This window comes from Phodopus roborovskii, unplaced genomic scaffold, assembly GCF_943737965.1.
Source record: "Phodopus roborovskii unplaced genomic scaffold, PHOROB, whole genome shotgun sequence".
Lineage (NCBI taxonomy): Eukaryota > Metazoa > Chordata > Mammalia > Rodentia > Cricetidae > Phodopus > Phodopus roborovskii.
The window spans coordinates 19,976,529-20,002,508 of NW_026126558.1; the positions used below are offsets into that span (position 1 = coordinate 19,976,529).

Sequence of the window (25,980 nt, forward strand, 5' to 3'; positions counted from 1 at the left end):
TCAAATCCCTCCCATCAGGGCTCAGGGAAGCCTGTAGAATAGGAGGCAGAAAGATTGGAAGAGCCAGAGAGAATGGAGTGACCCAAAGAAACAAGGTCTTCTAGAAACAAGACTGAAAGACATGAACTCACTGAGACTGCAGCGGCATGCAAAGGTCTAAGGCAGATGGGGTCCCAGCACTGAGTGGGGAAGTGGACACATGCTCTATCCCTAACCCAGAGCTATTTCCAATTGATAACCACTTACAAATGAAAAATTAGCTCTCTCCAACTAAGCCTCACTAGGTATACAAACCACTCTTAATGGCAGGCCCCATGTCCGGCAGTAGACGGCCAATATAAAATGAATTCAATGGTATCTTTGGTGATCTGCATTGTATAACGTTTGGTCGGCGCTTTTTTTTTAAAGTAACAAAACAGAAAACCTTATAGGTCCTTTGCGTATATGTTATGGTTTTCAGTGCTGCATTTCACTGGATTCCTATGTGGACAAACACGCGTGCCTCTCCATCTATGTTCCTCATGCTATTTCTTTGGCTCTTTGACTTCTCTCTTTTTGTCCTATTCTGATTTGTTTGGTTTTCATTTAAATTGTTTTACTATTATCCCTTAGATGCCTGTTTGTTGTTAAGGAGAGACAGAAAGGATGTGGAATCGGATGGGAAGGAAGGTAGGGAGGATCATGGAGGGCCTGGGAGAGGGGAAACTGCAATCAGAATATACTTTATGAAAGAACACATTTTCAATAAGAGAAAAAAATTAAAAATGTGAGGCACTTGAAAACTTTAATTTATTAAAATTAAACATTTTTAAATGAATAAATAAAATCATTTGGCTATATAGCTATACAAGACACTGGCAAACTTGAAGGCAGAAGAATGGTATTATTACTCAATAATGGACTGAGGGTAGGCAGACAGCTCAGTGAATAACAATGCTTCCTATACAAGCAAGAAGTCCTAAATTTACATCCCAGCACCCACAAAAGCCGTGGGCATGGCTGTACCCCAGCACTGGGGACAGAGACAGGAGGATCCTAGGAGCTTGCTGGTCAGTCAGCTTAGTGGAAATGTTGAGCTTCTAGTTCAGTGAGAGACCCTGTCTCAGGCAATGAGATGGGAAATAACAGAGGAAGGCACTTGACATCCTTCTCTGGCATCTGCATACACAATCACACAGGCATGTGTATGCACACTCATGTCCATATGAGACACATTCTTACACTTTGAGTTGTTTTGTGCTAGATATGGATTTCATTGTAGGCATATTAAATGTATTATCTCGTTCAACTTGTTGAAACATAATGATGGACAGGTAGTTCTACAGAGAGCTAACACAGAGAAATTTACAGAGGTCCCAGATACAGAATTTCTCTCTCTTGAAAACTCTTGAGAGTTACCTGGGTTTACTCAAGGTACTAGGGCACCCATGGTGAAGCTTTACATTCTGTATCCAACCCCTGGCATACCTAACACCTACTGAGCATTCTCTGAAGGACCAAGAGGCTCCTGTTGTCGTTATTTAGCAAGAAGTATCAAAACTAAGACCCAACTCTGTAGAAAGTATCAACAGGCCCATTGTTCCCATGTGAACAACACTGGATGCAAAGGAGGATTCTTGGTTGGGAACTGGCAGCTGGAATGCTCCCTGAATGGCCAGGAGCCTGCTAGTCCACAGCCATCTGAGACCTTGGCAAGTTTCTGCCTCCAGGGAGACCAGGTCCTTATTTGTAAGACCAGGAATAACTCATGTGAACTCTGTCTTCTGAGGCACAGCCTGGTCCATACTGCTCTGTCCATGCAACAGGTGGAGGGGAAAGGGCAGGGAGGCAACACTTTGCATTGCCCACAAGTTTCCCACAACGGTGGCTTTCAAGGTGGGAAGAATACCTTGTTTTGGTGTTTTTTCCTCTATCTTGCATTGTAAAAACTTTCTATTGTAGAGATGTGTTGAAAATAATCACAGATTAGACAACTTCTATGTCCACCACCCAGGTGCTAAGATTAACACTCCACTGGGTATCTCTATTCATCTCTTTATCGCCTTGGGTATCAAATGTGCCCCTTACACTGCTGACATCTTCCAAAGTGCCTCGTAGACATCAGCATACGGTATGCCTTCTTGCAAATACTCACCATGGGTAGCACTTGCTATACTTAACTATTTGTTGAGTTTGACAGATCACTTAAGCAGCTTTCCTTACCAGCAAAAGACTAAAAAGGAAACTCCATGGCACAAACATTCAGCTCACAGCTAGTTTTCTTTCAGAAGCTCTAACACCAACACATGAAGGGAAACCTGAGATACTCCAATCAGTTCATGAGATGGTCTCTGGTTCAGTCCCTGCCCACCTTGCCTCCCTATGTGATTACCTTCTTCAAATCTTGCTGCCAACTATAGCTTCCCGGCTTGCCCTTGGACCTAACCAACTGGGAGTTCGTTTCCTCACAGACCTGCACAGCTCTTAGTCAATCATCAATCCCTGTATGTGTTTTTCAAACTGGATCATGACCCATTAGGCCAATGGTTCTCAATTAGAGTTCCACAGAAAATGAAAGCAGAACCTGAGGACTGGGAAAGATTGTGCAGGTCTGGACATTTCTGCAAAGCTCCCTGCACAAAAATACTTGTGAGCCACGGAAGTGGAAGCAACTTATAAAAGACAAGAGAACAAGGCAGAATCTATCCAACTCTGGCCCACCAAGGATGAAAATAAATACAACGCTTGTTCCAAACACATATACAAGATGTATTTGTTCAGGGATATCCTGAATGACTAGTAGAAAATGTACTTCTTTGGACAATAGTGTCAAATTTCCAAGCCATTGCCCGGAAGAGGCTGGTACCTTTGTCTACTCAGATAAAGGGCTCAGGCTCAGAGCACTGCAGCTTTCTGGTGTGGTAGCAATGTCTATGACCCAAGCACGCATGAGGCAGAGGCAGGAAGATCAGGAGTTCAAGACTGGCTTCAGCTACACAGTGAATCTAAGATTAGACCCTGGCCCAGAACACCAAAAAGAACCATGGCCAAATTTATAGCAGAAGGAGAAAAGAGGGCTGGGCCATCTGTGCTACTAGAATTTGGTTCTTGGGACAGGGACCATATCTGGGGTTAAGAAAGCACAGTTTAGACAAGGACACTTGCCCAGGGAAGGGAATGTACACAAGGAAGGGACAACTCCAGGTTGGGTTGGGATGGGGTGGGTGGGTGGGTAGGTAGGTGGGTAGGTGGGAGGGAGGGTGGGGAGGGTGGGTTGGTTGGTTTTACAAGAAAGGGTTTCTCTGTGTAGCCCTGGCTGTCCTGAAACTTACTTTGGAGACCAGGCTGGCCTGGAACTGACAGAGATCTGCTTGTCTGTCTCCAGAGTGCTGGGATTAAAGGCGCGTGCCACCATTGCCTGGCTCTAGGTTTTAGAGTCTATCTTTCACTATCAAATCTTCACTTGCTCACAGTCTATCCTAAATCCATAAGATGCTGGGGAAAAAATGCAATAGATCCTATTGTTAAGGACTCTCCAGCTAAGGAAAGACAGACCATGGAGTGAGGAGGGGAAGCTGCAGTATAAACTACAAATTTTCCCTAAGACAGTACTGAGGGGATAAGGACAATTTGAGAAAAGAACAATCTGCGCTGGCAGGGTTTTAGGAGAGCGCACTGTGATGAATGGCTGAGGGTTTTCCATGCTGCATGCAGAAACGTGTGAGGGCTGTTGCCCAGCAGTCAGCATGGGAATAACTAACAGTAAAGCTGTGGCTAAGAATGACTCTGTCCATGCGCCATGCCCACCTCATTCCAGCATGTTAAATTATGAAGCCAAGTGCTTAGATGTGGCTGCTATGGCAGTTCAGGGGAAGGAGAGAAATCAGGGGCTGCTGGGAGCTGGGGTCATTTAGAGTTCTTCCCATGCTGCATACTAAGCTAAGGAGTAAACACAGAGGCATCTGAATGCCAAGAGCCATCACAGAGTCAGATACCAGGAGGTGTCAGAGCTGAAGCCAAGCACTCAGCTGCCATGCTTGGGCTTCATGAAGAGCCTAAGGAGGGGACAAAGGAAGAAGAGGTGCCAGGTCACACCCTGGGGGGGGGGGTGTCCTACTACACAAGCTATGGAGAGCTTGGCAGACAGAAAAGAGGCCCCAGGACAAGGCTGCTGAAGGTGACACGGACAGACAGGAACTTGGTACTGCAAACACCACTGATAAGCTCAGTAAGGCATCACTTGTAGATGAGCGGTCAGAGGGGCACACACCATCAGTCCATGTTCAGACAGGAATAAACATGGGCAACGGGTTGTGACCCATAGGTAACTCAACCTTATGCAGCTATGGCCAGGTGCCACCAGCCTGGCTGAGGACCTGAAGACTGCAGGTAGTAGAGGCTACCCAAGAGGCCCATGATCCATCAGTGTGCGCATCACAGTCACCCCTAGGAGACCCCGAAGGAGGCAGAGCCTCCACACTCTGTTTCATTCTCCCTGCTGCAGAGAGTGAACCACCTCCATGCTCTTCCCCCTCCGAGAATCTCTGTCCTAAGCATGAGGAGTGCAGTCGCTCAGAAGACACCTTCAGTAACTCTCAGCAACATTCCTCACAAACATCTTTCAAATAAATACAATGAACAATGGAGGCCAGACCTGGTGAGCTGGTACTGTAATCTCAGGCTTGGCTTGGCTGTAAAGAAATTCAGACTAGCCTGGGCTGCAGAGCAACAGCCTGTCCCCCCCCCCCCCCCAAAAAAAAAAAAAAAAAAAAAAGACTCAAAATGTTGTTCTATGAAGCTGACACCAATGGCTCACACTCGTAATTCCAGCACTCAGGAGGCTCAAACAGGAGAACTGCCATGAGTCTGTGTTTAGCCTGAGCTACACAGTGAGCTCTATGCTCTAGGCTGGGCTACAGAGTAAGATCTTACCTCAAAGGAAAGGGGGATTAAAGAAGGAGAGAAAGGGAGAGGGAGGGGAGAATGTTCAGGAACCACTTATTCACACCCCACACCCCCCCCCATATAAGCTGCATCCTTCAAATGTACCTCTGATGGTGAGGCAACCCAAGATGGCCAGAAGCTCAACACACAAATCACGTTGTGGTACAAGTTGGCACATGAGGCAGGAGCCAGTCACGTAAAATATGTGGCAGCCATTAAACACACAGCAACTGACTGTGGGAGCCACACGGGGAACTTTCTAGAAAACACGAATGGGTCAATAGACCCACAAGAACGGACAGGAAGCAGGTTCTTCCTCGAGGGCTCATCAAAGAGACACCTTTTGACAGGGCTGCAAGCCTATCTCTAGTAAGATGGGGCATGTGCAGCCAAATCACTAAGAAGTGAGCTCTTTAAAGGACATCTGCTGGATTAACTGGCTGTGTAATGAGCCCCCACCCCCACCTGTCACTGCAGACCTGGGCCTGGTGACTGCTGAGACTTCCCTGAGTGAGATCTGGCTTTAAATGCCTCTCACTCAGACCAAAGAGCCACCCAGGCACTGACGATGAGCTTCCGAGAGCAGGCAGGGTATGGTGAGAGAGGATTCCTAGAGGACCCGGAGAGGGGTCTTCTGGTGCTGCCACTTCACTCTGGGCTTTTCCTGGGTAGTCACCTCTTTGGGACAGTAGGGTAGACACTATCAAGACGGGTGTTAGCTCTTATTCCCCTGGGCCCTGTGAGGGGCTTGGGAGGAAGCTGTGATATGGGTGTCAAGAGCAGTGGCTGCTCTTCCAGAGGACCCAGGTTCAATTCCCAGCACCCACAGGGCAGCTCACAACTGTTTGTTATTCCATTTCTATGGGACCCAATACCCTCACACAGACAAACACGTGGGCAAAACACCAATGCACATAAAAATTAAATCTGAAGGAGAAGAGAGAAGAAGAGGAAGAGATTCCAGAGTGCTCTGGCTTCGCTTGTCCTGGGGTCTGCCACAGCAGAAAGGCTTTAGAACATCCCCACAAATTTTAACAGGTTGTGTTTGAGTAAAATGCTTCAAGTTCCAGACCCTGTAAAGTACCGACTCTCCTGGACCCAGGAAGGGCCTCTGTGCAGTAGCATCCGGTGGCTTTCTTGTAAAGGGTGGTTTGGGGGAAAACAGAACACATAATCAGAGTCCCCTCGTCCAATACAGTGTCCATCCAAGATGGTGGCCCACATAACCTTCCCATATCTGCTTTGCTGTGATGAGCCCTATTTCATAACCACTATCTCCCAAGCATCCTAGGATTCAAAGTAGAAGGACCTTATGGGGCTTCCCTCATCCCCTCTAGCCAAGCTAAGTGGCACTCACTGGACCCAGGCTTGTGATTTCCTTATAGTGTCTTAGACACGAATCAGTGAATGTGAGACAGCCCCCACCTTCAGACCCTAACCCAGCTCTGGAAGTGCTGTGGGCCTCACTTGGCTGGAGACCCCCACCCTTTTTTTTTAAAATATATATTTGTGCTCACTTTCTGATTCTCAGATTAAGCTTCACTTTTATGATTATATTTTGCCAACGTTGGTTCTATTAATGATGGCTGCAACTGGTCCAGGTAGGAAAAAGCAAGCAGTTTCCTCAGGAAGTAGAGTCCTGGCCTTCTCTTGGGCAATTTTACTGTGTCCAACTTTGAATCAAGACCCCGTAGCTAGGTGCTGGGGCTCACACTCCCCCTCCTCCCTCTCCCTCTCCCTCTCTCGTGTTGTCTTGCTTCCGTCCTTCATCTCTCAGCCTACAGGTTTGCTTGGAGGCATCAGGCTTTGGAGTTATCACTTAGTTGATGACATTTCCTCTCTGACAACTTCTATTGGGTGGAAAGTGCACTCCTGGGATGACCAAGGTAGGCAGTTCTGTGTGAGAAGCAATGAGGACAGTCAGGGTCTCACTCTCTTTCATTGTCTGAGGTCCACCAGCTTCACCATCTTGTCGGGGTTGTCTGCATGATCCTTCCAGCCTTTCTTTTCAGCTGGTCAGAGGTATGGAAGAGGTAAGAGTTCCTGTCCATTGGGAAGACCACCTCCACGAAGCCTCAAGCAAGAAGAGCCACCACACCTGAATTCAGAGACACGCCAAAACCCACTGTGTCCCCTGCCTGGTCAAAGGGAGCTTTTCAGAAGTGAGGGTTTTGAATACACATAGGAAAAAGTGTTCTCAGGGCCTGGGGAAGCCACCACCCAGAGGATGGATACTGGAAACAAAGCATTCAAACTCGGGCTGCTAACAAAGAGCTCCTCAGAGATCCAAGTACCAGGTTAGAAAGCCATGAACCCCAGTCTATACAACACCCTCCCAGGGCTGACTGACACTGAGTAAGGGAAGCTGACCAGGTAGGAATTCCCCCTTTTCTATTTGTCTCCCTGAGAGACACAGTTAGGGAAAGCTTGGGGTTTGATGCCCTTAGGCTGCCACAGCTAGGTTCAGTAGCAGCTGGGGACAGAGCAGGTCCCATGACACCAGCACACCTCCATCACAAGCTATTAGCCCCTGGGCTTGACCCTCCTCCAAAGTGTAAGAAGGTGGTGGCTCCATGGTATGACACAAGTCACCCATGGCAGGCCACAGAGGTCAGCTCACAAGTGTCTGCAAAGACCCAACAGTCCCCAAGGAGAAGGTCATCACCAGAAAGAGAGCAAGGATGGACGGGACAGCCAAGGATGGGCAGGCATTTCCTTTAGTAATTCCAAGGTACAGGCCATGTCTGCAAAGAAAATGTTGCTACACTTATTGACCTAAGAGACCAAGTGGGCTTCGGAGGCCCTGTCCTGAGCCTGGGAATGTGCCCTGCTCATTAACAAGCACAGATCAAACATCAGCAATAGGTAAATAGTTCTAACCTTGTACGGACCAGGGAAGGACCCCAGAGGAGGTTCCCTCATCACTCCTGATGAGTCTGAACTCAAACCTGCGCTACCTTCCCTCATACACTACAGACAGACACTACTATTTAGTTTGGCATCATCTGCCCTTGGGCAGTGACCTGCTAGCAGGTCCTACAAGAAGCTGAAAAGAGGCAGGTGGCTTCCTTGTCTTGTCAGTCCCCCTTTTCTTTTCCTAGTGTTTCTCAAAAAGAGAGGAGAATGGCAAAAGCTTCTGATGGTAGTTTCCAGTTTTTTGTTTGTTTGTTTTGTTTTGTTTTTTGTTTTGTTTTCCCCCTCATAGCAAACTCTCATCTCAGATGGTCATGTATTTTTGGTGTTAAATAAAATGCCTTTTCCTCTCATGAGAATGGAACATCTCCCCATCCCTCTTTGTTAAATCCCTCCCTTTTTTAAAATGCCCCCAATTTATATCCCCCCCACATCATTATTTTCTAACTAAGATGATTTCATTTCACCTGCTGTGGCAGGGCCAGGGTGCCCAGTAGGATCTGCCATACCTGTACCAGCCAAGTGCACACTGCCCTTGCTTACCCCCAGGCTCCTGGGCTGCCTCTTGCAGTTGTTTTTAAGATGCAGAAAGGCTCCACGTGGGAACCTGGGCTTATTGAACTGTCACTGGAAGGTCACTACCTCCTGTCGGTGGCTTCATGTCGTTCAGGCTGACCTCAGACACCCTAAGTATCTGGGGATGACCTTGACTGATCTTCCTGCCGGCACCTCCCCAGTGCTAAGCTAACAGGCACAGACCACCATATTGGTTTATGGGGTGCTGGAGACTGAACCCAGAATCTCTAGCACTCTGGGCCAGCATTCTACCAACGGAGCCACATTCCCAGCCATCGCCATCATTTTTGTTTAAAATCTTTAAACTTCTGTCTAATATTGCAGATGTGTCTCAAAAAATGCAGGGGGTAGGGAGACTGGAAATCTAATTTTATTAAAGTATAAAAATTACTTAGTACTACCAACATGGTTTTTGTAAGAACAGCCTTTCCCAGCCCACACGTATATAGTATTTATAGTTCTCAGTTCTGTTTAAAACAGAACCAAGAATATGGTTCGGGTATATTATGTAATTATTTAAAAACTCTTGCCTTTTCCTGACAGTGTTGCTGACAATGCCTTAATTGTTCCCTTACAATTTCCCTTTCAAAACAAAAAAACCAGAAACACCTGTTGGATCTGTATTTATTCAAATGTGCCCTTTGAGTCTAAGTCCCCAGCAACTTGAAAGGATTCAAAATGGAGCTCACACTTCTACCCAGGCAGGGCACCTGCAATATGGGCTATCTTGTCTGCCTGATTTGCCCATATAACTGCAGCATGCATGATTGTTCTAGAAGCCAACTGTTAGAGACCACTGCTAAGCAGAGGCCACTTCCTCTAAATGGGGGCAGGTGGAGCGGGAGAGAGGGAAGCAGATGCAAGGCTTTCCTAGCACTCTGACAAAATGACAGTTCCTTTTCTCCATGCTCAAGCCAGGGACCGCAGCACACTGACACAATCACACTAGAGACTTGCAGCCCACACGAGAAAACAGTTTACCCAGAAATGGCATCCATACCACCTGAACACCAACTTCAAATGACAGTGGTCCTCCTGGAGTCCAAACGGAAGCAGGAGGGTCTCTACAAGGGGCCAGCCTAGGCCACTTAAAGAGACTCTCTTTCTTAAAATAAAGTACAAAGAAAGGGTTTGTGATTCCAGTCCTGAGAGCCGGGGACTCAGAGTAGCACAGACAGGGAAGATCACTGGTGCTTCTTGTCCAAGTGGCCTAGCTGAACTGAGCTCTGGCTTCAGTAAGAGAGCTTATCTCAAGAGCTAAGGTGAAGAAAAGATTAAAGGGAGTATCCTTTGTCTCTCTCTATCTCTGTCTCTCTGCACCCCCCCTCCTCAATGCTGGTTGGACAACTACCCATCCTATTTTAAAGAAAGCAGGCATTTCCAATGAATCATATACAAACTATATCCCTCAGGCTTTACAGGTGTAACCGGAAGCAAAGGATTAAAGAAACACCACAAGTGTGGCCAGAGGTTCTGAGCGTGTCCACTATTCCACCAGCACGCACCAGCTTGTGACCCACAGCCTCTCTGTACCTCATCTAAGCAGGGTTTAAGTGAGTGGTCCAGATGTGAACACATATCTACATATCTACCTATGAAAGCATATGAAAATCTAGAAGAGTGGGTGGGTGGGGTTGGAAAACTACTTTTACTACTTAAAAATTGCTGGAGAAGTACTCAACTTATGCTTTTCTTGTTGTGGTCAGCTTTAAACACTTTGTGCACGTGTACACACACTCACCGAGTTACACTTGTAGAAGTCAGAGAACAGATTTCGTGAGTCTGTTCTCTCCTTCCACTATTTGGATCAGAGATCAAATTTGGGTTGTGAAGCTTGGCGGCAAGCACCTTTACTGACCCAGCCATCTCACCAGCCCCCAAGGAATTCCGTGTCATCCCAACTCTTTAAATAAAACACCTTAGTCATGGGAACAAGTGAAAGAGAGGCTAGATGAAAGCCAGGTATGATGGCACAAACCTGTAATCCTATCATTTCAGAAATGGGTGCAAGAAAATCACTAATTCAAGGCCACCTTGAACTACAGAAAAAGACCCTGTCCCCCACAAATGGGAAACACAAATATGTCACTGTGGGATATCACTAGGCTGAGAGTAATTTTCTCTCTCCCTCCCATATTTAAAAATAGTATTTTCACAATGGCTATTCCCTATTCATATTACATCTACAGTAAAAACTAAATAAATAAATAATCCACATTACTACTGGCTTGTATATGCAATACTAACTACGTAAGAAATAATGTAGACAGCAGAATATAGTAACATTCTATCAGAGTTTGTACTGTTCATTCCTACCCACAAAAAAAAAAAAAAAAAAGACTGGGGTGGGGGGAGGGAGACTGTGAGCACTCAACAGAAGGGGGTGGGGAGGCAGGGGAGCGTGGGCACAGACATGGAGAATGAAGGAAAAGTACTTTGGCTAATGGTTATAGTACCGGTTTTCTCAACAAATGGCATATTAAGCATGGGAGTTTAAACAGAGAGAGAGAGAGAGAGAGAGACATACATCTAAAACAATTTTAGTTCCATTATGTGAGGTCTGAAGTGTAGAGCCAAAAGACAACACTGACATGGACTTCCTGACCTGAGGGTTTGCACAAGGCCATAACCAGGAGGGCCCAAGCAAAGTGTACGTGTAGGCCATCCACTGAACACGAAATACAGATGAAGGTGCCCAAGATGCTTCTGAAAGGCAAGGGACCTTCCCAGGGGTAAGAACCATCTGTGATACACCACTGGTGACATCCTGGCCACATGTTGCCATGACAATGATGACTTAACCTAGTCCTGTCTGAACCCTGCCCCCAAGGAGAGCTGACCTTTCATCTCCCTAGAGTTCCTTGAGGCTGACAAGTGGCTGGAAGCTCTACCACAGCCAGCCTGGGATCCCTCCAGCATGGACTCATGGGGTCATATGCAGTCTCTCAGCCAGGTCAGGAGCCCATGTCCTGCCCACTCTGTTGTCCACTGAGGGAAAGAACTTCTGAGACCTGGCTGCCCCAGAGGAGAAGGGCAGAAAGACCAAATGTGCCAAAATTCACCAAAGCATCTGGCCCTTCTCACCTTCCGAATCTCTCTAAACAAAGCATTTAATTTCCTGGCTGAAGTCACCCTGGTAGGGCAGAGGAATCAGCAGAACTTACAAGTCTACCTAATGGGAAAATGTGGTTAGAAGAAGTTGGCTCCAGAATCAGATCCTTCATAAACCACATGACACTTGTGCTTTGGATGCTAGCTGGGGTAGAGGGACTGGAGCTGCCCTAGAGGACTAAGTTCCTTGCTGCCAGAGCAAGATGAAGGCCACCAATCAGCCCAGTGGGCATTAAAGGACGCAGCTATCTTCTGAAGATCCCTCCCTGTCCCACCCCCATATAACACACACAACACTACCCACAATGTGGCCATTAAGGAGACCACAGTGTGGATTTCATATGAAATCCTTTCTGAGTGTTTTTACATCTTCTGATTCGTCCATTCACCATGCAATAGCTCTATGACCCTGCTCCGGTCCGGAAATGAGACCCAAGGAGCAACGTACTCATGAAGGAAGGAGGAGTGGTATGAAGTAATGTTCGCCTGTCCTCCAGCCTGACCTTCTGCACTGTGACCCACCCTATCAGAAGAGGCAGGAGCACGTCCACCACAAGCGTAACTTAAGCTGTGTGTGCTCAGTTGTTATAACCCAGTGCCTCTCCTACCCTCTGGGAGTTTAGATGCTGGCTTCTCATCTCAAAAGCCCTAGGCAGCTCACAGTCAACCATGCCACTAAGCTAGCTAGGCAATAGTCCTTGCTGTAATTTAAGATTACCTCAAAAAAAAAAAAAAAAATCCTGGGGTCTTGGCCCAATCAGAGGGTCCTCAGCTGGGAACTGCTTGTGCAATGGGCTCTGGAGGGGTCTTGATCCTTCTACTAGAGGTGCAGCTTTTTTCACTGCAAAGCGGATTCTAAGAGTCGGCAGGTGTGCTCTCATCCCATTCGCCTGCCTGTACCCCTCCTTCCTCCCCAGGCAGAAAAGCCGACATAATTCCCAGAGCTCACCACTGGCACTCTATGGCCACGAAGGCAAGATGAGCCCTGGAGAACCCAGGCTAGCCCACGGACTCAGAATGTACTCTGTCCCAGTACGGAAACACATGGGATGGGTACTATCAGCATGAGTCACTCCCTGCGAAGGCATCCCTACATGTCTGTGAGTGGGAGGGATGGGAAGGAGGGAGGAGGGCGGATGCATTTATACAGCAAAGCAGGAAAAGGTGTTAATTGGGGTGTGAGCTCCATCCTGGTAAGAGGGAGGGTTCCGTTGTGAAACGCACTTCCACGATGGCCTAGGAAAATGACACACAGAGAAGGCAGGGGCCAGGGGATCAGAGTGCCACCACAGTAAGTAAGAACACTATTCTGGTCAGTTAGATGTGTGACCAGAGGCAGCTGCTGGTTAAAAGAAAAGCCAGGGAATCCTGGGGAAGGAAAAGGGGGCCTCCCAACTGATGCCTTGTGCTCTGCAGAGCCCCTGCACCACCACACACAAAACTAGAGCGGAGCTGACTCAGCAGATAGAGGTCCCTACCACCAAGCCTGACAACCTGAATTTGATCCCTGAGACTCACATGACAGAAGGAGAGTGAATTCCTTCAAATTGTGTATTATGTCTTAAATTTTTTTAAATCACATAATAAACAGAACAGAGAATTTGGGGGTTGGGGGGGTTGGGGGGGTGTTCTTCGGATTGGATTAACCTCTGGGTCTGAATTCTAGGTCACACTGAGTTTTGGAAAGCCCAGTTCTAACACAACACAGCATAGGGCAGGCTGGTTGTATACTATCTGAAACCTTGGGACCCAGATGGGAATGGTTTGTTGTTGTTTTTTGTTGTTGTCCCTGATTCTGGAATATCTTAAGACTCGTCTTTTAGATTGGTACTGAGATCGAAGTACAAAATTCAACATTGTGCACACACACACCACCTGAGGTAGCTTGGTATCATAGTTACAGTGCCCAAATGTTGTGACTAGAGTCCATGACAGGGTCAGATACAACATCATGTTAGTGCTCAGCTTTCGAACTGGGGATTTGCATCAATCCCCATGACATCAAGGGAAGTGGCAACGCCGGTGTGAGGTCACAAGACAAACACTGTGAATCAGTCTGTGTCCTCCAACACAAGGGTAAAAAAGGCTTGGCTCAAAGGAGGAGTGCAGGAGACCCACTGAGAAGCCGAGACACAGCCACGTCAGTGGCTGCAGCCAAGAACAGCTCACTTTAGTGGCTAGGAATGCAGCTTACTCGGTGGCGGGTTTGCCTAGCGTGAAGCAGGATCCTGTGTTCAATCTCCAGAACCTCACAAAACTGGGTGTGAAGAGGCAGGAGGAACAGAAGTTTGAGGTCGCCTCAACTACAGGATGAGTTTAAGGGCATCCTGAGATACATGATGCCCTGTCTCAAAAAGCAAAAACCAAATAACTTGAAGTTTTCCCTGGCCAGTCACAAACAATTTGCCAGGAAGTGGGCCAGAGTGAGAAAGGGGTGGCAGGCAGGATGGGGTGAGCGGGGCGGGCTGAGTGCCCTCCCTCGGTCAGCCGCTTCTGGAGCAGTTTCTCTAGCAGACAGTAAAGAACTCGATTACATCCAGTTAACTGTGCTCTAAACTGATTATGCATGTGCCGGGCTAATGGATTACATTAGCAAGAGGAAAAATAACATGCAATCAATCTCCATTACTATGGGCCACACCAGGGCCCAACCACCTCCAAACCCCACCCTAACCCAGGCCCTGAAGAAACCCAGGGAGAGGGAGCCCCCTCCATGGCAAGAAGTTTATCTTAGTCACATGGAGGGAACAAAGGGGCTTGGAGCAAGCTCTGGACTCATAATCTGTGTCATCCAAAGGTGGGTAGGAGAGCTCCCTGACCCTCAAAAGAACCTCAGCAAGCAGAGGGACATTCATTATCCAAGGGCTAATAGGACCAGACTAATGACCTTTGCCTCCTGACACAGGGCAGCTACACTAAAGCACTAGGGCCGGTCACTCCAGGGAAGCATGCGCCAGCCAAATGTTCCACCCTCTGTCTCAGTACTTAGGGCTCTTCTACTTGTGGCATAGGCTTTGAACAAGAGTATGACTCATTCTGTCTTGAGCAAACAAACAAACAAACAAACAAAAAATACATAAGATTAAATAAGGGCCAGTCATGTAACTGACCAGAGCAGGTAGGGCTGAAAATGTTTCCTTCACACCCACCCCTAGAAAACACCTCATCCTGGCTGTCAGGTGTGGCCCGTGGACATGATTTGGGGGCTGGGGTAAATTCTCAGCAAATCCTCTGTTTCTGGGACCTTCAGAAACAAGCCCAAGTGCCTGGCTTTAGTCTAAGAGCTGGCCCAATGGCCTCTGTGTGCATTTTATAATCTAAAGGGCAATCCATTTCCTTGCCTATGTGACCCTTCATCAGAGTGGCTTCAGTGGCAGATCTGACTGTCCGGTCCTTCGGAAACGCTGTTTCCTTTGGTTTTTTTCCACCTGGCTGTCCTGTCTTACGGTCAGTCAGACCTCTAACTGAACCTGACTGCAAAGAGTTTTCTTCCCAGGTTGGCACCAAATCAAACCAGTGAGGAATTTATTTGTTTGCATAGAACAGAGGAGTTGGCTTACTTGGTGCCTAAACCAATCCTAACCCACTATAGATGGTATCTCTACAGTCACTTCTAGAACATTCTATCCTTATTACCTTGCTCTAAAACTGCCTCTTTTTATCCATGGTACTCCCTGAGAATGAAAGCAACAGCAAAATGAATCACAACCATCAACTTTGCAGAGACCCATTCGGGCAGAGGATCCTGAGTCTCGCTCGTGCGGGGTCTCCACTATCTCAGAGTCAGCAGAAACTGAGCGTTTGCTGGTCTAGAAGTGACAAACAGTGTGGAAGGAAAAGGAAGAGACTAGGGATGAGAGCAAAGAGGATGGAGAGGAGTGAGGGAGTGGAGGGTGTGTGGAACGAGGCTGGGGAGATTTATGGCGATTTGTACCTGATTGTTCATACTAAAGCCATTATGGGATGATTAGAGGAAAAGGTGAGGCTTTAAGTCCAGTGAAAATCAATAGAAACGTCTGGAGCAATCCTGCCGCGCAAGTAAAAGGACTATTTACAGTATCTGCAGCCCCTCCTCCTTCTTGACGGTCTACACTGTTCAGGGAGAGACTGAGGGTCAGAGAGAAAATGGAAGGGAAGGGAGAGAGAAAAGGAATGAAAGAGGCTAAAGGAGAGGAAGCAGGGAACAAGGATGCAAAATGCAGAAACGTGGGAAAGAACCAACTAGGAACCCCTGTCTTGACCTATTTTTTCTTCATAGCATTTACCACCTTCCACCATGTAATTTATCCATTGTATGTGTGTAACTCATCTTGTCCCAAAAGAATGGAAACTCTATGAGGACAGAGGCATGAGTCTGAGTATATGCATGTGTGAATATCTATATAAATTTGTGTGTGTTTGTGTATACACATGTATGTAGTTATGTGTATATGTTGTATTTGTATTGATCTATTTTATGCACTAATGCAGACATATTCCCAGAACAATGGCCAGTATATAGAAAGTATTTAGTATGTAGCTGCTGGCAGGATGGATAAACAGAATGAATGAATGAAGGAGGCACTCTGGGAACATGCAGGAGAGAAGAAATAAAAGATGGACTAAAGGATGGAAAGGGAGAGTGGGCCACTGCAGCTGATAGTGACTCAACAGACTGCAGCAAAGACCAGCAACCAAGAAGGGAACAACATAGTCTTAGTCTGCTGAAAGTTAACCTGCCCCTCAAATGAGACACACCTATCCTTTGGCCACCAGACAAAGCCATCAACACATCTCAGCTTCATTGGGCACACTGGATGCAACACCATTAGAGCTCGTTCACCAGGTGGCAACTAGCGGGTTTACAACACAAATTACTAGTGCCCCTTCTCAACGTTCCCCAATCCAGCAAGAGACTGTCCCTGGGTCTCAAGGAGCCGACCTCACCTTATATAACTTCAGGCTGGCCTCATGCCTGGAGTTGACTGTGTGCAGCCGTAGCTTCTCCAGGCTGTTGGTGTAGTAGTCGCATGCATTGCACTTCAGGTGCACGGGGTTGCCGATGGCCACACACTTGAGCCTCCACTCGTTGGCCTTGCCACCCTCCTTGATGTGGGCCACCAGCTGGTACTTCTGTACATGCTTGTCCGTCTTGCAGTGCAGCTGGAAGTTGGCCTTGAGTTGTGTGTTGTAGCGGCAGAGCTTGCACTGGTACGAGTCCCCCATCACGGCCTTCCACTCATCCTCTGAGAGGCTGCGCTCCACGTTCATGTGCAGTCCCAGCATGTCCAGGTTATCTGTTGTGAACTTGTTGCAGACCGCACATTGGAAGAGCTTCAGTGACGGGTCGTTGGTTTGGATGAAGCTCTCGCCCAGATTCATCAGCTCCTCTGACACCAGCTGTCCGCCCCCGAGCCGCATGTCTAGGGGTATCTCACCGCCCACTGGAGGGAAACACAGAGGGAGAGGGTCAGAAGCCGGGCTCAGGACTGTGGTACAAAGAACAAATATTGCAAGGTGCTACTTACTGGCTGGAAAACAAAATCCCTTTGCTGTGTTTGGATGCTCTGTGGTTTGTGGAAAGCTCTGAGCTTTCCGTCTTCTTGAAAAGAACATCTAGACACATTTATGGAGCTTGGTCTCCTGAATTATTTCAATTTGCCTTTCTCTCAGGATCCAGGAAAAGTACTAAGTCTGTATCACCCTCCAAATGCAACAGAATCTGAAACTCCAGCCTCTAGCCTATCCCCAGAATTGAAAATGAGCAGAGTGGTCCACAACACTGGACCTCTAGGTAGATACTAAATTGGGCCCAGTATTCACCTATAGCATCACTGATGAGCAAAACTTCCTGCCATCATGGGGATGGGGGAGCCTTGTCCTGTCTATGCAATAAGAAATTGAATTTTTCATTGCCATTAATATTAATGTCTATGGCCACACTGATGCACAACTATACAGCACAGATTTCAGTAATGAACCCCCGATTCCTCCCAGTGCCCCTCTTGTCAGTACCCCACCTGTCCGTCAGAGCTGCCTGCCCCACCTCTAACCCTTCACCTCTAACCCTTTTTCTAGGATGATCTTACTTTTCCCAGCTTCTGGGTCACAGCTAGCCACACACAAGGACTCCTATCGCAGCTGTATCCCTACCACGGTGGGGCCTTTCTAGAGCAGAGGTCCAGCCTTGTTCTAAATAACCCTGCCATCTGGGAACCCACCCCACTGCACACATGAACAAATATTTACTATATCAGAGGAGAGTCAAAAGCATCAAAATGATACATGCTCAGGAAGTAGACCTAGACAGGCAGCTACAGATGAGGGTCAGTGCACACTCCCTAAAAAAAAGTCTGACCTTCTCCTTCCCTCTGTATCTGCACCCACTTTCAGCCCATCTCCTCCGCCCTGCAAAACCAGGGAAGGCTCACCTTCCCTATCTGGAGATTAACAAACACACAAGCTCCTACTTATACCATGAGAATGCCTTGGAAAGGGCAGGTTTCCCTCCACTTCCTAGATGTACAACAGTCACCCAGGAGCTGGCTGCCGGCTTCTGTTTCCTACCTCTCCTCTGAACACGTGCATTCTTGAGCTACGAGGTCTGCCCCCACCCTCCAACTGATATTTAAACTTGACCTTTTGCATGTGGTTTGACTGAGATTATTTTTTTTTTTAATAACTGATTAGAATTCAAGTTAGTGGCTCAGCAAAAGAAAAAGATGATGACAGTGATGGTGGTGGTTATGATGACACTGATGATGACAGAGACTTTTGTTTCGACTACAAAAAGAGTGTTCAGTACAGACTCCACTAAGCAAGACCAGCTACATTCAAAGTCTGCAGACAATGGAGAAGCCACAGAGATCTTCCACACGTGCATTCCAGAAGGTTTAGGAAGCTTTCCATTTGTTGTCTTCTTACCAACCTCCCCTAGTGAGAGGAATAATAACTATGATGTTCTTTTTAGGGCAAGAGAGAAAATAAGAAAGGGAAAAGAAAGAAAAGAAAGGGGGGGGGGAGAATTCTATCCTTAATGGGGATGAAGACAGGCAACATCCACAAAATGTACTCAGTCTTCAGTCAAAGCAAAAACTGCCCAGAGTGGGAGGCAAGGAGCGAACGCCTGTTTGTTTCCGATGCCAACCACCCGAAGCATCAAATCTTCCCCACTCTTCAAACGCAAGCTCAGTGCATCAATAATACCACGCTGCTGAGAAAATCCACTGCCGCTTGCTGGGTGTCTTGATGAACATTACAAGCCCACAGAAGCAGCACAGAGAACAAGCCACTGCTCCCATCCCCAGGTCACAGGCCCCGCGGAGGAGCACTGAGAAACTGGGATGACTGAGAGGGGCATGCCAGGACTCCCGCCAAGCCTCCACCTTGGAGAAAAGCCAAGGCATTAGAGTCCTGCAAGTCCACACAGTTAATTCAGCTCCAGTGAATTAGATGCCCTCACTTGATCCACGGCATCTGGGAGCTCTCTAAGGAAGGCTGTAACAGGCCATCCCTTTTGAGCCCTATCAGGGCCTTGGGCAGGACCATGCGCCCACGACAGAGATCTGACTAGCTTGGACTTCACACCCTGGCACTTGAGTCCACTTAAAAGGTCAGCCTCCAGAGGCATGAATTAAATAACACACCCTAAAGGCAGAGGACAAAAGCAGGAGGCTCCTAAATGACAAGTGTTCTGTGGCCACCAAGTACTTGGTTTGAAAAAGGAAAATGCCCTACAAAGTGACCCATTTCTTGATGCTGTATTAGACTTAGGAATTTAGAGGGATGTTTGGGAGGATGGTCACATTGCTGTAAGTCTTCATATCCCATCTATAAATGGTGGCAGATCCACTTAAGTCAGACCAGACCAAGGGACATAACACTGTCCTCTGCCCCCTCCAGAATGGAAGATCTCCAGATGAGCACCTTGACAAAACTAAAGGTCCTGTCAAAGAAGGCATGAAAAAGTAACCTGGCCAAAAAGCATAAAGGTCATAAAAGTCTGTTCTGCCTCACTGAAGACCCCAACCATGTCTAACAATCACCTCACCAATGGTCTAACAGCAGCAGGCATCACTGAAAATTATGACTTTTATACTTGCCTATCTTCTTTACCCTACTGAGGCCACACAACCCTCCTCTGCAAGTCATCCAGAAACACCCTATTGTCTCCACACCCAGCCAGCCTTGCAACATGAAACAACTGTGACTCTCATGGCCCAACAGACCTCATGACCATCAAAAGGACGGGACTTCTCTGAAGTCCATCCAATTGTGGCATGAGCGCAACTCAAGAGCCCTTCCTGACCAAACTGGGCAAGACCCTTAGAAAGGACAGGTCTACTCTAGGACAGAAAGTGGGGCTCTCTTCTTCATGTGTCTGGACACAAGGATTTGCCCTTCTGCTTCCTTTGTGCCTGGTAACACCAACAACTGGGACACCCTGTGGCTCAAAGATACTAAGTTCAAAAAAAGCCCACAATATGTGTTTCCATTTCTCAAGTCAAGCAGTAGTCACTGATCTTCAAGGTAACTAAAAAGACCTTGATTTGTCAGTGCTAACTCATCCCAGTTCTGTGCTTTTGGGGTATGGAGGCTATACCCTGTTTATTCTGAAGATCTGCCTACCAGAATTTTACTGTCCCTAAGGTGCGGAACTAATTGCTGTTGGTGACAGAGAAAGAGATGGGGAGAGAAGGAGAGAAAGAGAAGAGGAACGGAAGACTTCAGGGAGGCCTTCACTAGAGGCCGATGCCCACCCTTCCCAAGGTGCCCGGTTCACTCGGGGGACAAGCAGAACAATGGATTGATTCTTGTGCCTTCTCCATTAACCAGTCCGGTCTAGTCCAGTCGGCAAAGCATCTTTAGATCATTTTGTCATAAAAAGATCGACAGGTTAATATTTCAAAATAGAAAACAAGGTTCAAATATCATGGATTCACAGTGAAAACCCAGAGCAGGAAGAGCAAGCTGAATACTTGGAGCCACAGCTCACCTACTAATTAGCCCTGCAACACCACACAAGCTAAAGACCTGCATGCTGGTGAAACCTGGCCTCCGGGCACTTGCCTAACCTATGCCTGCATGAAGGCATGTGCTCACTTTGTTGCTAAGAAAATTATTTATTCCCATGTTGATCATAAGGTCCTTGCCACAGATCCAAAAGTCCTAGACAGCTCAGTCAGGGAATAGAGACCAGGTGAGGTCAAAGGGGACCTAGCCATCATACTAGCCTTCATAAAGTCAACATGTACATTTTCCTGCTCAAAAAAATTGGTCATGACCAACAGTTCTCAATACCCAAACCTCCTATTTTTTTTTGCTTCCCTTTTAGATGTGCCAAGCTGAACAGTAAGACCTGACACTAAGGCTTGAAAAAATGTTCCCTAACAAGTTCTATGTGTTCAAGACTTGGCCCCCAGCCTGTGACACTATGGGAAGGTGGTGAACCGCCTTCAGGAGGTAGAGCCCCGCTGGAAGTCTTCCAGTCACATGGGACCCTGGCCCCTTCCTCTCCCTTTCAGTCCCTTGCTGTCTCTACCAAGTGTTCCCACCATGATACAACTCTTCACCACAGGTCCCAGAGCAACAGGGGTAACTGACCATAGACTGTAAGCTCCCAAACTGTGAGACAAACTGCTTCTCTTTTTACATCGCAAGCATTTGTTGCAGTAACAGAAGTCAACACTGGGGTCTGGAGGTAGCCCACTCAGCTTCTCTAAAACAACTGCTTCTCCTGGCAACGAAGACACCACTAGCCGCCGTCTAACCGCTATCAAAATGGAAGCTTTCTTTGGTGGCCAATTTCACAATTTATTCAGTTCTTCATCTGTCACAGCACTCATGACAGTTTCCCCAGGGCAATTTAATACCTAATTAATTCCCAACTACACTAATCAACAACGCATCCAAAATAAAAAAGATTAAGAACACGTCTCTTTCATCAAGATCCACAAAAATACAGAGAGAGCCCGAGAAACCTCCCTGGGTGGTTCCCAGCTCGGCACAGAACCAGCCCTTGGGTTTTCACTGAGGAATGCTACAGCTCCCAATTCTTCCTATTCCAACAATGGCTGGCCCTGCTTGAATTATTGAGATGATGGTCCCAGCTTCGGTTTCCTGTACGTTTTAATAAATATTTCATGGAACCCAAAAGTTTTGAGTGATTATGGCAATTTTTCAAATTGGGAAAGAAAAGAGAAAAAGAATTGGAACAGTAAAGGAAAGTTGACCATAAGTCAAAAACTAGAGGCAACACTTAAGTTTTAATCCTGGCCCTACATCGCCAGTGTACAATCACAGCTCTGTCAAATATGTAAAATTTCCCATATGTACACATCGAGTGCAAGGGAGAACACTGGATTGTGAGACATTCCCACTTACAAAACAAACAAATAAATAAATAAAAACTCGAGGAGATAAAAAAAAAATCAAAACCAATGTACACACCTCAACCTATGCCACATGATTCCCTCCCTAAGGAAACAAACCCCTACTGTTAAAGTACACAAGCCCGAGGGGTTAGTTAGCCTCACCTAGAGCAGGCGTCATGGCGGCCATGGGCCCTGTAGGATCCAGCTGGAATCCGCTCATCATGAATTGAGCGTCCGAAGCGGTACTGTCCATCTTCAGGTTGGGCAGGTTCATGTTCTGGGCCAGGTAGTACTGGTAGAGCTCAGCCTCGGCAGGTGAGGGCAGGCTGCCGAGGCCCAGGTGGCGGTTGTGCTGGATCTGTGTCATGTTCTGCTGCAACAGCATCATGTTGTGCATGTGTTTCTCACTGGTCATGTGAATGCGGAGGTTCCTGGCCACATTGGTCTCATAATCACACACCTCACACCGCCACGTGGGTTTGGTTTTTGGTTTGGTGGGTGAGGGGGCACCGCAGGAGCTACCGATATTGGCGGCTGCGGCGGCTGCAGCTGCGGCAGCTGCTGCTGCCCCAGCGCTGTGGCTGAAGACCTGCTCACCCCCTCCGTTCTGCAGGTTCTGCATGTTGTTGAGATGTTTGTCGGACTGCATATGAATACTGAGGTTGCCTTTGGTAGTTGTGGAGTAGTTACACACCTCACAGCGGAAAGGCTTGTAACCACACGTGTAGCTCTCGCCCCGTGCCAACCGCGGGTGGGGCTGCCCGCTTTTGCAGTAGACACAGGAGCCCCCAGGCTCTGGGTGCTTTTCCTTCATGTGTGCCTCCAGCGTTTGCTGGTACTTATAGTGCCAGTTGCACTTGGGGCACTTGAGTGTCTTACACGAGTTACGAGAATGCATCATGGTCATGTGGCCACCCAGTGAACGGGAAGAGCCCAGGACCGTGTCGCATTTGGGGCACTCCACACCGCTACCCGAGGGGCACTCCCCAACCCCAAGCTCGCAGAGGGAGCCAGTATGCTGGTGATGAGGGACGAAGCCCCCATCGTCGCCCTCTGTGCTTTCATTTGGTTCTGGTGCTGTGGCATTGTCTTTATTGGCACTTTCGTCAGCAAAGTCCAGCCTCCTGCCCTCTGCCACATTGGCCCTGACGCCCTCACTGTTAAAGCTTAAACGATTCCTCCTGTTCGCACCATCGAAGACAACAAAGGAAGAAGCAGAGTTAGAAGGAGTAGAAGCTGTGCCCCTCGACAGGGTCTGGAGCACATTAGGCATTAAGGGGGAGTTAGAAATGCTTTGGTTTGAGAGAGCAAGGTCCTTTTTGCTGCTACCACCTGCTGTGGCTCCAGATTCCTCGGGGGCCCTGTCCTCCAGTTCCTCCTCCAACTCACTTGGAAAGAGTCCTTTGCAGCCCTCGTCTTCCTCTTCCTCCTCCTCTTCTTCCTCCTCCTCCGCCTCTTCCTCCTCCTCTTCCTCCTCCTCTGCCTCCTCCTCCTCGGCTGGCTCTGCTTTCTCGGAGAAGCAATCTGGGTCCCCCGCTTCTTGCTTATCTCCTTCAGCTGCCCCAGAGTCCTTGCCCTCCAAGGATTTGGTAGGACTGGCAGCCAGAGGCCCCAGCGGGACTGAGGTAATGGGGGTCTTCAGGACCGAGCTGGTGAGCCCGCCAAGGTTCAAGAGGGTGCTGGGGGTCAAGAGACCAGCCTGGGGCTGCTCAGGGCCAGCAGCGGCGACGGCTGGGAGGGCCTCCTCCCCTTCCATGCGAATGCCACTAAATTTACCATAAAAACTGTGTCCGGGGCCTATGAGGTTAGCTGTGGAAACTAAAGAGTGTTGAAAGTTTTTGTTTTTTGGTTCCAGAAAACTTACAAGGGGTTCCTTGTCTTTGCCAATCCCTTGGATGATAGCGGAGATGTTCTTATTGCTAAGAATTTTCCGCTCCTCGTCACTCAGGGTCATTCGATGGTCGTGCACCGCGTGGGTCACAAATGAACGGACATACCCAAAGGAGAGTTTGCACAAGAAGCACATTAGGATGGGCTTCCTCTTGCCATAGAGCACAAAGCCATCGAACTTGGACAGGTCCACATTGTTGGGAACATCTTTGGATACGCAGGAGCTTTTGGCAGAACCGTCGCTGTTCAGGTAATCCTTGTTGCTTTTGTGTCGCACGTCAAAAACGCGGAAGCTGTGCAGGACAGGGCTGAGCCCCGCCAGGGCTGAGGTATTCGGGAAGGCCTGGTCTGAGCCCTCAAACCATTTCCCGAAGGATGAGGCTATGTGGAAAGTGTTGATGATCTGCGGGTACACGGGTGCAGCACATGAAGGGTCCCCTTGTTTGCCCCCTGCCCCGGGGAGAGAGTTCAGGAAGAGCGAGGGGACAGGCCCACTGCCACTGCCACATGTGGCCCCGCTCTGGGCCAGCTGGCTGAGGCTCTCAACAATGTACGCGGAGCCATCTGGCTGGTAGACGATCTCCCCGGCCAGGTTCTCCACGTCACTCTCCTCGTCGCCCTCCTCGCTGGTGTCGCTGGCACTCTCCTCTCGCAGGGGCAGTGGGGGGCGCGTGCCAGGGCAGTGGTGCTCCATGTAGGTCTGGAGGCTGGCAAAGGAGGCTGAGCACTCGTTGCAGCTGACCTCCTTGCTGGCGGGCTCGGCTGGCGGCCCGGCTGAGGTGCTGCTGTCCGCCAGGCGCTCATTGAAGGGGGCCCTTAGGCTGTCCAAGGGCCCATGGCTCTCGCCTGTGGGCTGCTCCATGCTACTGGGTTTGTCGGGGAGGTGGGTGCTGTTGAGTTCAGTCCATTGCCGGTGCTGAGGGATCCCGCACCCATTGTCCTTCCCCGAGACGACGGGCGAGTCACAGCCTTCCATGGTAAGGCCTGCGTGGAGCTTTCATTGCACCCAGTACGGATCGGACCTGAAGGGTGGAGGCAAGGGGGGAGGAGGGAGAGAGGGGAAAGAGAGAGAGAAAGGAAAGGTTAGGAGGGCCAAGGCTAAGGTCCCGCACAGAGTGCTCTAAGCAGCTTCCGTCCATACCCACAACACAAGGCTTGCAGGGCAGAGGGCAGACTGGGGGACACGGCCCAGCACAGCACAGTACAGTACAGAGAGGACAAGCAGCACCATGGACAACACAGCCAGGTCTGTGCAATGGATGAACTGGGAAAAGCGGCTTCGACTTCGCACTGTCTGTCACTCTAGCTCTACAGACAGACCCGTTGGCATTTTCACTCTGTGCCATCAGGGCTTCAAGTCAGGCTGGGTAGGGAGCCATAGTGGAAGATGCCTGTTATCTTTCCAGTACCCAAAGAGGTCACAGAAAGGGCCCCTCCTGCATATAGACAGCTTGCATGAAGTCATCCCTAGCTGATGATACTGGGATGGGGCCATCTGGGATGAGGAAAGGAGGGAGCTTCAAGAAGACAGTGGTAAACTGAGAAGTGCCAACAGACGTAGAGAAATGAGAGGTGCTTTTCAATGGCCATGTGTCAAGTTTGGTAAATCCAAAAGGTCTACAAGATTCAGAGAGAGAAGGTGAAAGCTTAGGTACATCCTGAAAAGGGCCCAAGGGAGCCAGCGGCCATACCCTCTTCCCTTCAGGTCCCGGAAGCAACAAAAGTCCCATTTCCCAAGCAGTAAACCTTACATGGTAAACCTCAACAATGCCACTCTAACAAACTGAAGAGAAGACACTCCAAAATTCCCATCTCCCCCACCCAAACCAGGAAAGCTTCCTAGTCTGGGACTGGGCAGAGTTCACAATGAAAATATGAAGGTACCAAGAATAAGAACTGGCCAGATTTTCAGTTTGCCAATGCCTCCATGGGGGGCAGCGCCACACCCCATCTGCAGGGAGCCCATCCACCATGCATGTGGTGGATTTCCCCTAGCTAAGGTCTTAGCATAAGCAGAGACAGCGGCAGCTGGGCTTAGCAAGCCCTACTTCCACACCTGCCTCTCAGTTATTAGTTGCTACCCAAGCAGCTGTCCTTCAGCCCTGAGGCTTTTCCGTTTCCGACTCCAGAGTGCTACTGAGCTGAGCTCGCCCTCTGAGAGCTCCCCTCCCCAGGGAAGGTAGCAACAGATCACAGGCTGCCTGGTTCCTGCAAC

At 48.5% G+C, this 25,980-nt stretch overlaps 1 protein-coding gene across 4 annotated transcripts in view; it reads right to left on the bottom strand.

Annotated features, from left to right (window-relative positions):
• The window catches only part of Zfhx3 (zinc finger homeobox 3), a 277,462-nt gene that overhangs the window by 136,187 nt on the left and 115,295 nt on the right, over positions 1-25,980 (bottom strand). For all 4 annotated transcript variants that reach the window (XM_051201514.1, XM_051201513.1, XM_051201515.1 and 1 more), the window contains exons 2-3: positions 22,038-24,787; positions 16,450-16,946 (exon numbers count right to left, since the gene is read on the bottom strand). In XM_051201514.1, coding sequence (XP_051057471.1) covers positions 16,450-16,946; positions 22,038-24,741 — 3,201 coding nt within the window. In that variant the 5' untranslated portion in view covers positions 24,742-24,787. The remainder of the gene's footprint in view (positions 1-16,449; positions 16,947-22,037; positions 24,788-25,980) is intronic.